Genomic DNA, 15,106 nt, shown 5'->3' with positions numbered 1-15,106 from the left:
ATATGTACGGAGGGACAGTGTACTTGAAATGCCGTCGTCCTTCCCCCTGTTGTTTTGATGGGACTAATCAGACGCTGCTTTTGAGACTAATGTCCAGACTTGAGAATGGTGCTGTTTCTGAACGGTCTAGGACAGATAACCCAGCACCAACTATAACCTTAACCCTCCCTCTCCCTTCCCCCACTATTCCCACCAGTATTTTTCTTCTCTTATTCTCTTCCCCACAAGATTCTGAAGTCCACAGAATTGCAAAAGATCTACTCTGTTAATGTAGGCAAAAGGTTAATCGACAAGTATCTTACATACAGTTACTTCAGAAGCCAGCTCAGGAGGATATTTTAGGGTAGACATCAGAAAAGTTTTCCTTAAAATGAGTGTTGTACAATTGCCATTTACTCTGTCCTTGTTGTATGTTGGGGGCACGATGGGGGGGGGGGGGGGGGGGGTACGAGATTAGCAGTGCAGGCATTATCCACATTGAGGCTGTCTTGATTGGGTAAAATTGTGACAAACGTGCCAGTGGATTATAGATTTAAAGAACTCCACATGTTTTCGCAAAATGCAGGTATGACATTCATTCCTTGTTTCATTTAGTTGTCATTCATTCAGTCCTTGGGGTTGCCCAGAGACAAACAAAAATATAGTGGTGTTTTGTAGACCAAAATAGATCATCTGTCCGCGGATTATGGAGTTTTGAGACATCATGGAGAGCATTTACTTACTGTAGTGTCATAAAACCTTAACTCTAAAGAAGTTGTAGGTTGTAAACTTTAATTTCATGTCTTTATATTCCAGTCTATTTGATTTATGCTACTGACATTGCAAAGTCTACATTTAATTTGAAGCACTATTTTTTTTCTTTTCTTTTTTTAACTTGTAAATTTGATTGTATGCATCGGAGAGGATTTAGTGTCATTCTCAGGTGAGTAGTCATATGAAAGATCAGTTGCTACAGGAGCTTCCTAATTATCATTGTTTGTATTATTACGTGGATTAGAACCAATACTGGCTGTTGTGTGTAAGCTCAGTAGTCTTGTAGATATAGTAATCAGGAGATTATTGGTTTGAATCCAGTCAGAGTATGAATGCCCATAATTTTTGTATCTCGGCTACTATCAAAACACTGAAAAATCATTGCTTATTTACATTAATGAAAGGCAATTTATCAGTCAGTTGCAATAAAGAGTAAAATTAGTTGAACAAAATAGTAGGAGTCTCACCAATCAGGGATGTTTGTAGCAACCACTCACTCTAAAAGCAAGAATGTTTCACGGCATGAAACTTTTGAAAACAATTGCCACTGGCAGTCAATGCATATAGCGTAGACAAGACTTTCTTGTCGATTTATTTTGCAAATCTTGCCTCTTGCAAATTTCACGGCATTGGAATGCACAGGAAAATTCCTGGTTTTCAATATCTATTTTGGCAAAGGTGATGATGTCATTACCTTGTAAGTTTTCCTTTAAAGTGCAGAGACCTAGCAATGATGACCTTCAGGGGCAATGCACTGCCAGGTCGTTGACCCCAAATATATGACTTTAGCCATATTCATTGAGCAAACCAGTAGGAGAGATATTGGGTGATGACATCATTGGCCTTTCCAATTTGTGTGTTTTGTTTTTTTTCAAATGAAAACATGTGAATCCTGAAAATTCTGTAAGCTTTCTCAGTTTAGGTCAGATTTTGATGAAATTGAGCAATCACCATGTCTCTTGGAATGAACCTGTTCCATTAGGGGACCTGCTAGCCTGTGTATCAGCTCTATGGGAATTTCAGAATTCAGTATGGAATGGGTTAAAAAGAGAGTGTGCAACACTACCTGGTATTCCGAATGCATGAATCTAATTCCTTGAAATTGTAATTCCTCTTGCCAGCGGTTGTTTGTACGATAACAAGTTGTGCCAGGTCCTGTAATTGTTCTTATTATCGGTTTCATAATATGCACTCTCTTGGAACTTTCATTTTCCACCTTAACTTGACAGGGACTCTCTGTCTTAACACTATCTTACCACGTGAAACCATGGCACATCATCTTTCATAGTCAGTAGATCCTGTCTAGATATTGGCTTCTTTGATTCCACTATGCACGTACTGTACAAGCTGAAATTTTCGCGGTTGTTTTAACGAATCGCCTTTGAACCGCGAAAATAACAACACGCGAAAATAACAACGCGCAAATACTTACGTTCAGTTAGACCGTCGCAGCCACGAAATTAACAACACGCGCAAATGTCCTCCAAGTAGCAATTCGCGAAAATATCTGTACGCAAAAATTTCAGTTCGTACAGTATGTAGTGTATGCACATACATCACTTTTTGATACGTAGGAGGTTGCGCTTTATAACTGTCAGAATTGTGATTAAGAAGAAGAGCAACAACATCAACAGACAAACATGGTGAGGTCTGGCAATTTTTTTTAATTTCTAAGTTATGGTTGTCATGGTTGTTTCAGAAATCTCTGCTATGGAAATATGTTGAAATTGGGATAAAGTTTTAATGCCACCTACCCTAACTATGCCGTCAGCTGATATTGAGATGATGGTCGTGCACTCCAAACTCCAGTATACCCCACCAAACAGAGCTTGCAGGGGTATATCAGAGATAGCACAAAGTGCATTGGTGGGACAGTGTGGTCGAGTGACTTTTTTCAAAGTTTATAGAGATTTGAGAAAAAAAAAGGAAATGTGACAATAATCACATGTATATTAACAACATACATCTTTTGAGTGTGTATTATGGATTGTCTCTTTGGCAACCATATAATTCCAAGAAACAACTTTATGGTGCAATCTACTTAATTTTTTTTTTTTATATACTTCTTTCAGATCTTAAGATATGAATTGCTCTTGCAATTTTACAAATTGTATGCGTGAAATAGTTGTTTGAGTGAGTGACATGCTTTTGCCATAGATTGCATTGATTAGGATGAAATTTCGTGGAGCGAATTACTTCCACAATTTTAATTATGTTTTTCAGCAAGTAAAGCCTGTGGTACCTGTGATTGCCTTGTGGTAATGGGCAAGACATGGTTTATAATTTTATCAAGCCAATTCATTGCCATGATAACAGTTCAGAGTAAAAAAAAAAGAATATATGGAGCAAAGTCATCTAAAACATTTGATGAAATTGTTAGAGAACTTTTACATGGAATGACCTTCAGATGTTTTGATGAAAAATGTTTTTCACAACTCGAAAGCGGCCATTTCCTTTTTCAGCTCAATTTTTTGAGAAAAAAAAAAATTGTCTCGGTGAAGACCTCAACAGCTATTAAAAGATTTGTTGCAGAACTGTGAATTTGTAAACTTACAATTGTATATTATTCGTATAAATGTATATACATATATTTTTAATATGTACTATTTCCCCCTGAATTTTCAGTGATCTTCTTCTGTGAGTTTCCTGTTTTCATACCAAGCAACAATATATCAGGATGACTTTTCCCTTTAACCATTTGCTGAAGGGAACCAAGTGGGTCTCTGTGCAAAGATATTGAGGAGTTTAAGAGTCTTCAAGGGAATAAGTTTAGCGCTCATATGGGTGCTTTTCAGCACATGCTGAATAGTGACCTGTAAAAGTTCCACCCAACCTGTGGAAGTGATCCGTACACCGGTATGGGAGCACACTGTGTCAACAGGACACCTATGTCAGTGTATTTTGTGAGGATGATTTCACGTTCAGAATAGAAAAATATTTACACCATCTCATCATTCACTTGGCACTCTACTGATTTCAGAAATAACATGTTTGCTATTGACATATGATCTGCTCTGTGCGTCCCACCACAGGCTGTTTTATTTTTGCTAATTGTCACTGGCTGATTGGTACTAAAATGGTCTCTCTCTCTCTCTCTCTCTCTCTCTCTCTCTCTCTTGTGTTCTTTGCACAAAAATGACCGCACTGGCTTTTTTTTTCCCATTTTTGTTTCACATGCAAGGTTAGCATGTTTTTTCTACCTTGCCCTTTCCAGAGAAAAGAGTGTTTAATGAAATATCAAAGGCTTAAAGGGACAGTGATAGCCAAACAATGTCAGAGTATTACTGCTACTCAGTACTGCCACATGAAATGCTGTTAAAGATACCAACTATGTGAGTACTAGAATATTTCTTGGAGGGGGGCAAATTTAGTGTAAACTAAATATCTTTTTGCTTTATACTGAAAGAATTGCACAAGTACACCTTTCCCTGTAAGTCTATGTCATATTCCCTCCCTATCAAAGTGTGATTTTTTTAATATCCTCATGGTTTCCTGGAGACATATGGCAATGACATATTTCTTTTTTGATATATCAGCATTTAATTTGTGCTTTAATGAAAATGAACTGATGATGTTATGTAGACCAAAGAAAAACAATATGATTCTTTTTGTCATTATAATATACAAGACATGATTTGTATGTTCATCAAACCAACTTATTGCCATGATACCACAGTTAAAGAGAAAAGAAAACCATACCTTAAAATGTATCAGAGCAAAACACTCCCGTACATTTTATGAAATTGTTATGAAACTTGTTGTGCAGAGTGACCTTTTCATGTTTTTGTGAAAAATGTTTTTCACAATTCCAAGGAGCCTTTGCCATTTCAACTGTACTATTTAGAGAAAGCAACTGTATGTAAGTTCATACATGTAGTAAGATTACATGGGTTGTGACATGGGGATTGACATGACAAGCAACACAAGTTATCCATGATATCATTGCCATGTATTTTTCTTTTGGCTTCAGCTAGTCAGTTTAAATACCTTTAAGAGTTAACAAAGATATTACCTAATCACAGGTAAGCGATGGATCTAGAATTCTTTTCCAGAATGAGTGAACGTTTTGACTGCACTACTCGCACTGTAGACGGGTGTCTTATCTAGTCTCATACTGAGTTTTAGGATCTCGTTATAACGTAACTGGTTTATGCACCTGCCAAGCCGTATTCTATCTGTACTAATCCATTAGTTGAAAGGAAGGAGCCCATATTACAATGTGTCTCAAGAGACGTTGATTAAAGGACAAGTCCACCTTCATATACATAAGGATTGAGAGAATGCAGCAATATTAGTAGAACACATTAGTGAAAGTTTGAGGAAAATTGGACAATCCATTCAAAAGTTACGAATATTTTAAGTATCTGCGCAGTCACTGCTGGAAGAGAAGACTACTACAGTGTATGATGTCACATGCGTACAACTATACAAGGAAAATAAAAAGAGAATTTCACAAAACTTTACTTTTTGAATAAAGTGCACATTTCTTCCACTTGCTACTGACGTATGTTAAGGGTAATATTATTCCCCCTGCCTTCTGAAAGAGAGAAGTCGAGTGTTCTTTTGTTAAGCGAGAAAAATAGAAAGATCTTGAATTTTCTTTATTCTTTCTTTATATCGTTGTACTCATGTGACATCACAAGCTATAGTAGTCTTTTCATCCAGCCGTGACTGAGCAGAAACTTCAAAAATTCATAACTTTTGAACGGATTGTCCGATTTTGCTCCAACTCTCACTGATGTGTTCTACTAATATTGCTGCATTCACTCAATCCACATGTATATAAAGGTAGACTTGTCCTTTAATCAACAGCCAGAGGTAAACTCATGATGTGTAGTGTGACATATCATAAAATTCTGCCATGATTGGGATGTATTTGGACCAATTATTATTTTTTTCATGCTAAGAGGATGCATCTACCATGCAAAGAAAAGTTACATCAAAATGGAGGAAGATGTTAGCTTGTATAGCTCAATCAAACTGATATTAATTCACAGCATGCTACCAAGTTTTATCTATGGATGAATTTGGGGGTGTATTGTGAAAACGTTAACAAAAGTGGGCTCCTACCTTACTAAAGCACTTCATATTATACAGAGCTGTCATTAATACATTATTTTCATCCATGCCTTGTTGTATATCACACCTTATTAACAGTAATTGTTTTAAAGCTGTACTAATAAATATGAATGCTTTAAGATACTAAATCATTCTGTCCTGTGTTTTCTAACTGTCTATCTTCTTGTCAGTCATAAAACAAAAGTCTGGCTAGCTGTCACCTTCTCTCAGTTCCAGTACCGACATCGTAGTCCTAGAATTTCGTGCATCCCACAGACATGTGCACCGTCACCTAATGATGAGAACGATAACGATGATACTTGTATCTAGGCAAACCCCGTTTCAGCGAGAGTCGGAACCGCGAGAATTTTCTTGTAACCAAATCATCAAGAACAGACAAAGTTGATAAGGGCAGTAATGACGACTGCACTCGTAAAATGCTCTCCTACGAACGAAATCTCGTATTTGTGTACGTTGAGACAGGGTTCGCATGTGCTGCATTCTCATTTTCTGTACGTTCTCAGCGGTTGTCAACACTCTTCATAATGACGTAGTAGGTCTACTAGTATTACCCCACGGGCCAGTGGCTGGAATGAATGAGGTACTCGCAGTGTGATCTATCCATTCGCCTGAATGCACTCCAGTCAGGTTGCACACTTTGAGGCACGCGTATGCTCACTTCAGTTTACAAGACCAATAAGATTCCATCAAAAATACGAAGCTCTTTCCCTACACGAGTCCTCAATAGGATCAACTCACACCACACCCACCTCACTCACTTTACGGTTCCATGACATTTGCTCCTGCGACGATTTCTCCCCTGAAATATCTGCACGCTAAGCCAAACATTAATTCTACCCACAAACATGACCCTAACCCTAATCCTAATCCTCACATCAAACTAAACTTAAAACCCTATCACAACCCTAACCTTAAAGTCCTTGGAGAAAAGAACACCGGAACAATATTGTCGCAGGAGCACAATGTGTCACCATTTTTCGTACCGGTAGGTTTGATTCCGCGTTCCACAGTAGTCCGCATCGCTAACCGATTCATTTTCTCTTGGCTCGTTTCGTGATTCATCGTTCGGAATTTTACATCTTCACTTCTCTCTCTTATCTCCATGATTTTCTTGCCTTCTTCTTACTAGGGGCGGATCCAGGAATTCCGTAAAGAGGGGGCGCCTTTACAAAATTAATGTTGGGCGCAGGCACCCCTCCCCTTTTTTTATTTCTTTTGTTTTAACAAAAAATAAAGAGGAGGGGGGGGGCGCCCGGTGCGCTCCCCTTGGATCCGCCACTGCTTACCTCTCCTCTCCCTCCTATTTGACTCATCTTTCTCCTCCCACAGTCATCCCAACCCTGTATCCGATTCTCACTCCATTCTTCCTTATTACTGTCCCTTTCTCCTATGCTCCCTTCTCCACCAGTGCAACTTCAACTTCCAGCTCATCGCTGCCCCGACTGTCACTATGATTTCCTTACACTCTCTCCCTGAGTCGTTTCCCTTCCCAACTCTTTTCTCTCTCGCTTCTTCTTTTTCCAGTCGACAGTCCTTTCACGGACTCCATACACGTGGTGTTACCGTCAACATCTCTTCTTCACTTACATCACCGCGCAAACTTTCACACAACACAGAATCCCAAGCACAACTCGCACGTTGAAAAACGTAATTATTTTATAGAGGCTATATAATGCGGACATGTGATGTAACCATAGAGATATCTTCTTGGTATCTATCTCTAGTATACTGATGTAACCTTCAGAATGTCTACTTCAAGAACCGGTGTTTAATCTGATTCAGTAATCATGAGCCCCAATCGTCAATACATAATACATGGATATTCGTGTCATTTGAAATCAGTGAGCGTGATATGGATGGTACGCAACTCAGAAAGCACAGACCATCACATAACCATAAATATGTACCGGAGCGTAACAAAAGCTCCCGGAAGAATCTTGGGGCGCCGTGAAGCCAGACTAGTAATGCAAGTAATGACGGATTCTGATCATCATGCGATATCGCACTTTTCTGGCATTTTCGCTCACAAACACCGAGAGTCTTCAAGCGAAGCCACTACGAGAAATCTAGAACGCTGTTATGACATTGTCATCATCAACAGCAAAGCAAGTGTAACAAGAACATTGGCAATGTTCGTAAATCTAGGGCAATCTAGGGCTTCCATAAACCTTCGAGATATAATCCATAAAAACAGGCCTACCCTGTTTTCTATCGACCACACCTACATAACAGTCGCCTTTAGCTGTCATTAGCAGTGATCGCCGCGTAATGTTGTTGAAGATAAGTTCGTGCAAAATCTTTGACTTAAATCTTCCTGATTTGTCAGTCAGTCAACCTTTGTGTCCTTCTTGCTCTTAAAATATCTCCGAAGGATGTCTCATGCTCCTTTTCGACTCCATTTTTTTTTTCTTGTTTGTTGCTGGTGTCTCCAAGTTGAGAGCCAAAAATAATGTTGCGCGGGATCCCCAAATGTAAAAAGCAGGAATATACGTTGTTAACACATTGCCTATACTTGAACTTGTGATGCAATGTATAGTGTCTACTAGGAATAGTAGGATCCTCGAAAGTAACGGATTTGTACTCGTGTGACGAACGTAGTTCGTGGAGTACGACAAAATGCTTACACATATTTGTGGTGTCAGTTGGGGGGGGGGGGGGGGGGGGGGGGGCAGGGGGGGGGGGCAGGGGGAGGGGAGGTAAAGAGCAACAGTGGTAAAATCTAGAGTTATGTCCACGATTGACACACTCACACACTATAGCAATAAAGCGACTAGAAAGCACAAGTAAGAAGATCCGATCACTTCCGTTACGATTAGCGTAATCAGGACATCAGTTCACCTCCTTCTAGACTTTAATGAGACCGTAAGATTAAAATCAATGCATCAGAGCATTGAAAACTCCTTTGCACCTGGACGTAGAAAAAGTACTGCATAGAATGTAGAAAAACCGCATGCTTTCGCAAAACAGGGATTTTGGTAATAACAATCACATTGATTAACGAGGCGATAATGACCGGTCTTATATCGAAATTTCGTTATAACCGAACAAATAAATAATTTAAAAAAAAAGCATAGAGTGGATAATGTTGCGGCCTGAATTTTTTACTTCGTTGTAACCGAAATTTCGCTATAACCGTGTTCGTTATAACGGGAGTGCACTGTAATCAAATGTCATGTAAGGTTTCTGTTATACATGTACATGTAATTTCATTCAGTATGCTGCGGTTTTCTTGTTCTTTTTTTAAAGGAACATTTGGAACATCAGAAAAATGAGCATTTCAAAACTATAACTAGGACCATTCCATTATATTGCTATAGAGGTTGTGGCAGTGATTTGCATATGATGGTAACTGTCATTTTGTTTGTGTGTGTATGTGTGCGCGTTTGTGTGTGTGTGTATGTGTGTGTGTGTGTGTGTGTGTGTGTGTGTGTGTGTGTGTGTCACTGGTGTGGTATGTAACTTCTGTCTATTTTATTTTTCCATGTCATTTCCAACCTTACTAAGCTCATTCGTGGTTCATTAATGTAGAGACGAACAACTGCTCTCATGAAGACTTTCACTGATATAGTGTATGAGGTGATGTTCGTTTTCCAAAGGTTCGTTTCTCCGAAAAATGTAAAGACGGCGCGTATTAACGAATCTTCGGAATTTACGAACCTTATTTCGTTTTCGGAATAACGAACCTTCGGACTAACGAACCTTGGCTTTTTTTAATTTGTTTTTATTTTCGGATTAATGAGCTTATTTAATTTTCGGATTAAATCACCTCCGGAATAAGAACCTTATTTCATTTTTGGATTAACGAACCTTCGGTATAACAAAATGTAACCTTCCTTTCAGGCCATAACATTTTCAAAATTCACGAGACCAAAAGTTCATTCCATAGTTGACTAAAGTGTTATTTCTACATGAGGCACTTTATTTTTCGTATATACATTTCGTACAGGATTTTGAGGATTGGGACTACATGGATGAGACTACCAATAGCCTTGACCAACAGTGAGGCAGCGTGCGTCAATTTCTACCATCCCATCACATCAGCCAAGATAGATTAGTCAACGTCATTATCATCGTCATCGTCAACGTTGTCATCATCGTCATCATCTTTTTCTTCTGCTTGTTCTTTTATTTCTTGCCCTTCTGCATTTTCTTCTTTTTCCTCTTCCTCCTCCTCTTCTCATTTTCTTCTTCTTCCTCTTCTTCTTCTTCTTCTTTTTTTCTTCTTCTTCTTCTCCTTCTTCTTCTTCTCATCCTCATCATCACCGTCAGTATGGTCAGTATTCCATAGTCAGAAATGATATTTTTTTTTTTTTTAAAGCTGCCATTTATGATTTGAAATGTGTGAAATGAAATACATTAATTACAGCTTCGTACGGTGATAAACTCGGCAAAGGTAATTCACTAGTCCGACTTTTATGAAGACGTGGCAAATGCCGGAGGCTTAAAACGTCTGATATTCATAGTGGCGTCCTCATAAAGGGGTGCATATCTCTGCATACGGTGCTTCCGATATACAAATCTGCTGATAGTGACTGTAGAAATGCATGACACGTGGATAGGTTTGACACTCACAAAAAGTTGTTGGGATACACGGTAGAGTCCCACTCATGAAGGGACCTGGATGATAAGTGCGCCCTCTTACGACGTAGGTTGTCTATGTTCTTTTTTGTTAAAATTTCGGTTGTCCGTGTCGTCTGCTGCGACCCACCAGGTAAACTGCCACACGACAATCATAAAAGGTTTTGGCATGTGCTCAGTAGCAATGTGTGATTATCGCAATTTGCCTTTCTATAAGTTTTTTTTTTTTTTTTTTTGCTACTATTTCAGTAGGTGAGATGTGGAAAATGCGAAGGCCTGTGACGTCATGGACATCGCCAATTTGATCAAACAGTCGCGTACTACATTCCTTTTCGCCAACGGCCTCCGTTACACCCATCAGCGTCACTCACACATACATTAAAAGATGTAGTTCGCAGTGCAATGTATATGTTTGATAAAAACACATTTAGACGTAAGAGTGCAATACGACTCTCTTGTTTTATTGAGTATGTTTTGTTTGTAATGCCCTTTTTGTCAAGTTTTAGATAACTTATGAAAAATGTGACCGAGTCATTTCAAAACTTTTAAAACATCTCGTGATGAACCTTGGGACATGTAATGTCATTGGCTTCCACGTGCTCTGCGCAGTTTGTTTCTATTTCATTTATTTTTATTTTTAATGCAAGGTTTAGAATCAGGAACCAGTACTTCAAGCGAATAGTATGTGCATGAGTGCGTGTGTGTGTGTGTGTGCGCGCGTGCGTGTGTGCGTATGTTATATCGTTCTTGAGTTGTACAATGTACTATTTTTGGCACATACCTTCAAGGTGAAATATGCGTTATATCTTTACAAATTCAAGTGAAATGTCATTTTACTTGTCAGCATTTCAGATGGAATATAATGCATATTTTTATGTGGAATGTAATGCATATTAAAAGTATTGACTTGTTAGTATTGTTTAGTCGGTTGAACTTTAAGTGATTTATCACATTGTTGATGTTGATTTGAGAATGAAGTCAGTAAAGATGAAGGAAACATTAAAAAAGAAAATATGTATTATACGTTTATCATCGTGTACACCGCTTTGATAAACATATAAAGGTAATGTAACGTGGCTGACACCCATGTTTATTTCCCCTTGTATACTGGTACAATATCCTAGGTCTGTTAATGGTTAAGGAAAACTATGCAGTTGTATTTTGTCAAATTGCGTATAACGAAAACGAGCGTAGCTTTCCGTTTGCGCGAGTGGCCCTTCCATTATATGAATGAAGTCGGAAAATTAGTATCAGGTCAGTTTCGAACCGCAAACAAGGATGTTAAATCTGTAAATGGATTTAGAGTCCTTTTGCCTATAATTTGATAAGAATTATAATTATGCGACATGTATGTAAATGTACATCGAGTATGTTTTTCGTTGTATAGTACATGTATGTCAAAATACGAACGATGAGAATTCGGTTGAATATTGAAATTAAAGAGAAAGCCAACGTTTCATGTCTTCTATACTTGTGAGAATATACAGTACACCGTCAATGAGATTTTATTTTCCAATAAACAGACATATAAAATATAGACAAATGTATATTTTTGCTTTTGTTTGCGTTCATTTCTTTCATTTTCTCCCGTGACTCATATTCCACAAACGATAAATTTTTCAACCATAATATATATATACACTTGTATATGTTATATATATATGTTTCGTCTTTAACTGATCTTTCCGGTATCATTTCTTCTCTCACCTTTCTGTGTAGTGCCGATTCACATTTTGGTCTTGTTCTTTTTTTTTCCATGTTTTTAGTAGTCCTGTGGGCACCGTTTCACGAAACTTGTCAGCGCCACAAGTTATCAATTTCTGACAATAACCATACTATTACTATTAGTAACAGTTAGTGATCGGAACTTCTCTGCCAATCAAAACCAACGATTTTACTGTCAGAGCTGACAACTTTCTTGAAACGATGCCATACAATGTCATCTTGAAGATGCAGCCATGACTATGTTTTTAACTTTTATCAGGGAGGTGTGAGAGCCCACACCTCCCTTCTTTTATAGAGTGGCTACTGTGTGGTATACGTACAGTACGGTGTTGAGTCACGAATTTCTACCAGTCATTATTACGCGCTGCAAACTGGTCTTTCGAATTGAAAAGGCAAAAACACCCCCCCCCCCCCCAAAAAAAAAAAAAAAGGGAAAGGAAGGAAGGAGATTGATAAGACGAGATGAAAAAAGAAGAAAAGATAAGAGGAAGAACGTCGGAGGGGACGGAAGAGGACAATGAGGACTACGCTGAAAGAAAACGGTTGGATGAGATTAAAGTTTTCTTTGTTTTCTATGTATCTCATTTACAGATACTTCAGTGATTTCTACAAATCGATGTTCATGCGTGTCCTTAATTGCCAGCAACATGTCTTCATAGAAAAATGGGTTCTCAACTGACTAAAAACAAAACAAATACAAAACCAACAAACGATCAGATATTTGACGAGGACATCTGGAAAGATGTATGCGTGTTACTGTGTGTACACACCTGCTCTTGATGGTTGCCTGTACAGGTGCGTTTCCAAACAAGTACTTTAAGCAACGGATTCCACTAAACGGCTATGATATGGCCCACTATACTGCGCTGATTATGCGATACTAGGACAAAAAACAACAACAATATTTAAGACGAGCAAGGTGTTGGCGAACTTGTGATCAAACCACAATCGCTCATTACTCGTGATTGAAACAGGTTATAGACGCCCTATTCATCTTCCTTGTTTGTTATCGTGGTTGCTGCTTCCCAAACAGTAAACACTGGAAGGAAAAAAAGCAGTCAAAGGATATCATGTGTGATTGTATCATGGGAATCAGCGCGAGATTGTTATTACAGCTCTCGCGATGTCACCAGCTCTCTGTCGATCACTGGGCCACACGTCTCTTTCGCTTTTCCTTTTGTTCCCAGATATTGGGTTTATAATTGTACATACGACCTGTTTGATACCAAAATTCAACGCGGCTTCGCGGAAGTTGAGGAGGAAGTCTACACTTCGCGGCTGCCGACCGCCCGGCCATTAACGGTCCCGCGGATCCGCTGCTTCATCTTCGGCGGACCGTGGCTTTCACACGTTCCAGAAGTCGTGCTATATGATTACTAATGATGTATATTTCTATAGGAAAACTGGAAATGTCGCTCTGGCAACTGGTATATGCCTCCGCTTTGTCGCATTACTCTCATCCCAATAGGTCCCCAGTACATGACTTGTGGGCACTGTGTGACGAGTTTTACATGATTGCACAGACTTACTTATGACCCATGACCTTTTAGCCCTTGGACCAAAGCTTTCCCTACACTCTAAACTATGAAATGGTAAATCGGTAAATCAACATTTTTAATGTTTTAATCAACATTTTTAATGTTGTCACTAGTACAACTTTGTGTTAAATGTTAGATTTGGACACTCAAAATTTTTAGATTTGAACACTCAGATGTCGGAATTGCCATCTCAGAAATGGTAAATCCGGCGACATTTTGTGGCGGAGGCAGAAAAATGAGATACAACAGGAATGGATATTTCTTTCAAGGACGTCTTCCGAGGAAAACTTTTCTGAAGAGTACTCTCTGTTCTGCCCTTTGTCAAGCAGTCTGTATAACGCGCTCTATCGTTGGTGTGCACGCGCGCACACACAATCATACTCACAACCAAAGAGATTACACCACTATAAAATCTCTTTGCTCACAACGCACGCACGCACACAGCCTTCTGCCATTCTTCCCACCCTTATAGACGTACCTATCTATCTGACCACTTTTGCTTTCCTTCTATAACTTCCTTTGTTATTCAAGCATGCGAGCACTGGTGAAGAGTGGCCGGTGGACAATGACTCCGATACAAACCTGGAGAATGACTTCGAAGCGTTAATGTATTCAGAGCTGGTTTCTATTTTCATGATGATGGCTGCTACTTGAACTAGGCTTTCACGCGGAAATAAACCTTGCGTGCTCTCAAGAGGACTGAAATAAAATACCATATATCTCACACTTGGTACTGCGGAAATGTACTTGCCCATCCCCACTATTTTAAGATCATTTTGGTATTTTCACTCATTGTGATGAGGAATGTAAACGTGTATTGTATACATTATAATTTGCCGACAGCTCAGCCCAGGAACTGTATACAATACAAAATGCACGTTGACTTGTATTGATTTTACGACATCCTGATGATCACTTATGTGGCAAAGAAAATATCTTAATAAAATTATGTGTCACGTAATTTATAGTGACATTTCTGCTATTTTTCTTCAGACTATACAGCTATACATGGATAGAAAGAAACTCTTCCAAACCAAGATTCTGACTGTGACATCATCTATCAATCATTGCTACACTATTATGATCAACAATGTAATATGAAAAACTGTACTTATACAATAAAAAAGGCATTGGAAAACACCTTTCCCTATACCGGGCATAATTGTATTTCGCTGATCATAGTATCATGGAAACATGGAAGTTATGTTCGGTCTAGGGAAAGGTACATTCCAGTGTCTCTTGTTAATCATTGACGTCACTGACAGAATATTGGTTTAGAGGTGGTTGTTGTTGGGTTGCTTTTTTTGTAGGTGCATCCAAGTAATCCAAACAAAGTAGAAGAAAAAATATGATAAAACATATGTCACTATCTAGATATTCATTCGGCAACATAAATATAAGTGATGTCAAAACGCAACATGGCTGTTTGCATT

General features: G+C 38.7%; 1 protein-coding gene across 1 annotated transcript in view; it reads left to right on the top strand.

The window, feature by feature from the left end:
* The window catches only part of LOC139722663 (chloride channel protein C-like), a 39,151-nt gene extending 29,244 nt beyond the window's left edge, over window positions 1–9,907 (top strand). Inside the window, exon 20 of the mRNA XM_071633956.1 lies at window positions 9,779–9,907. Within this exon, the coding sequence (XP_071490057.1) occupies window positions 9,779–9,835 (57 nt within the window). The 3' untranslated portion in view covers window positions 9,836–9,907. The remainder of the gene's footprint in view (window positions 1–9,778) is intronic.
* The last annotated feature ends 5,199 nt before the right edge of the window (window positions 9,908–15,106 follow it).

Source organism: Diadema antillarum, unplaced genomic scaffold, assembly GCF_040938485.1.
Source record: "Diadema antillarum isolate AM-2024a unplaced genomic scaffold, OU_Dant_1.0 scf00000169, whole genome shotgun sequence".
Lineage (NCBI taxonomy): Eukaryota > Metazoa > Echinodermata > Echinoidea > Diadematoida > Diadematidae > Diadema > Diadema antillarum.
This window is presented reverse-complemented; position numbering and strand designations above follow the sequence as displayed.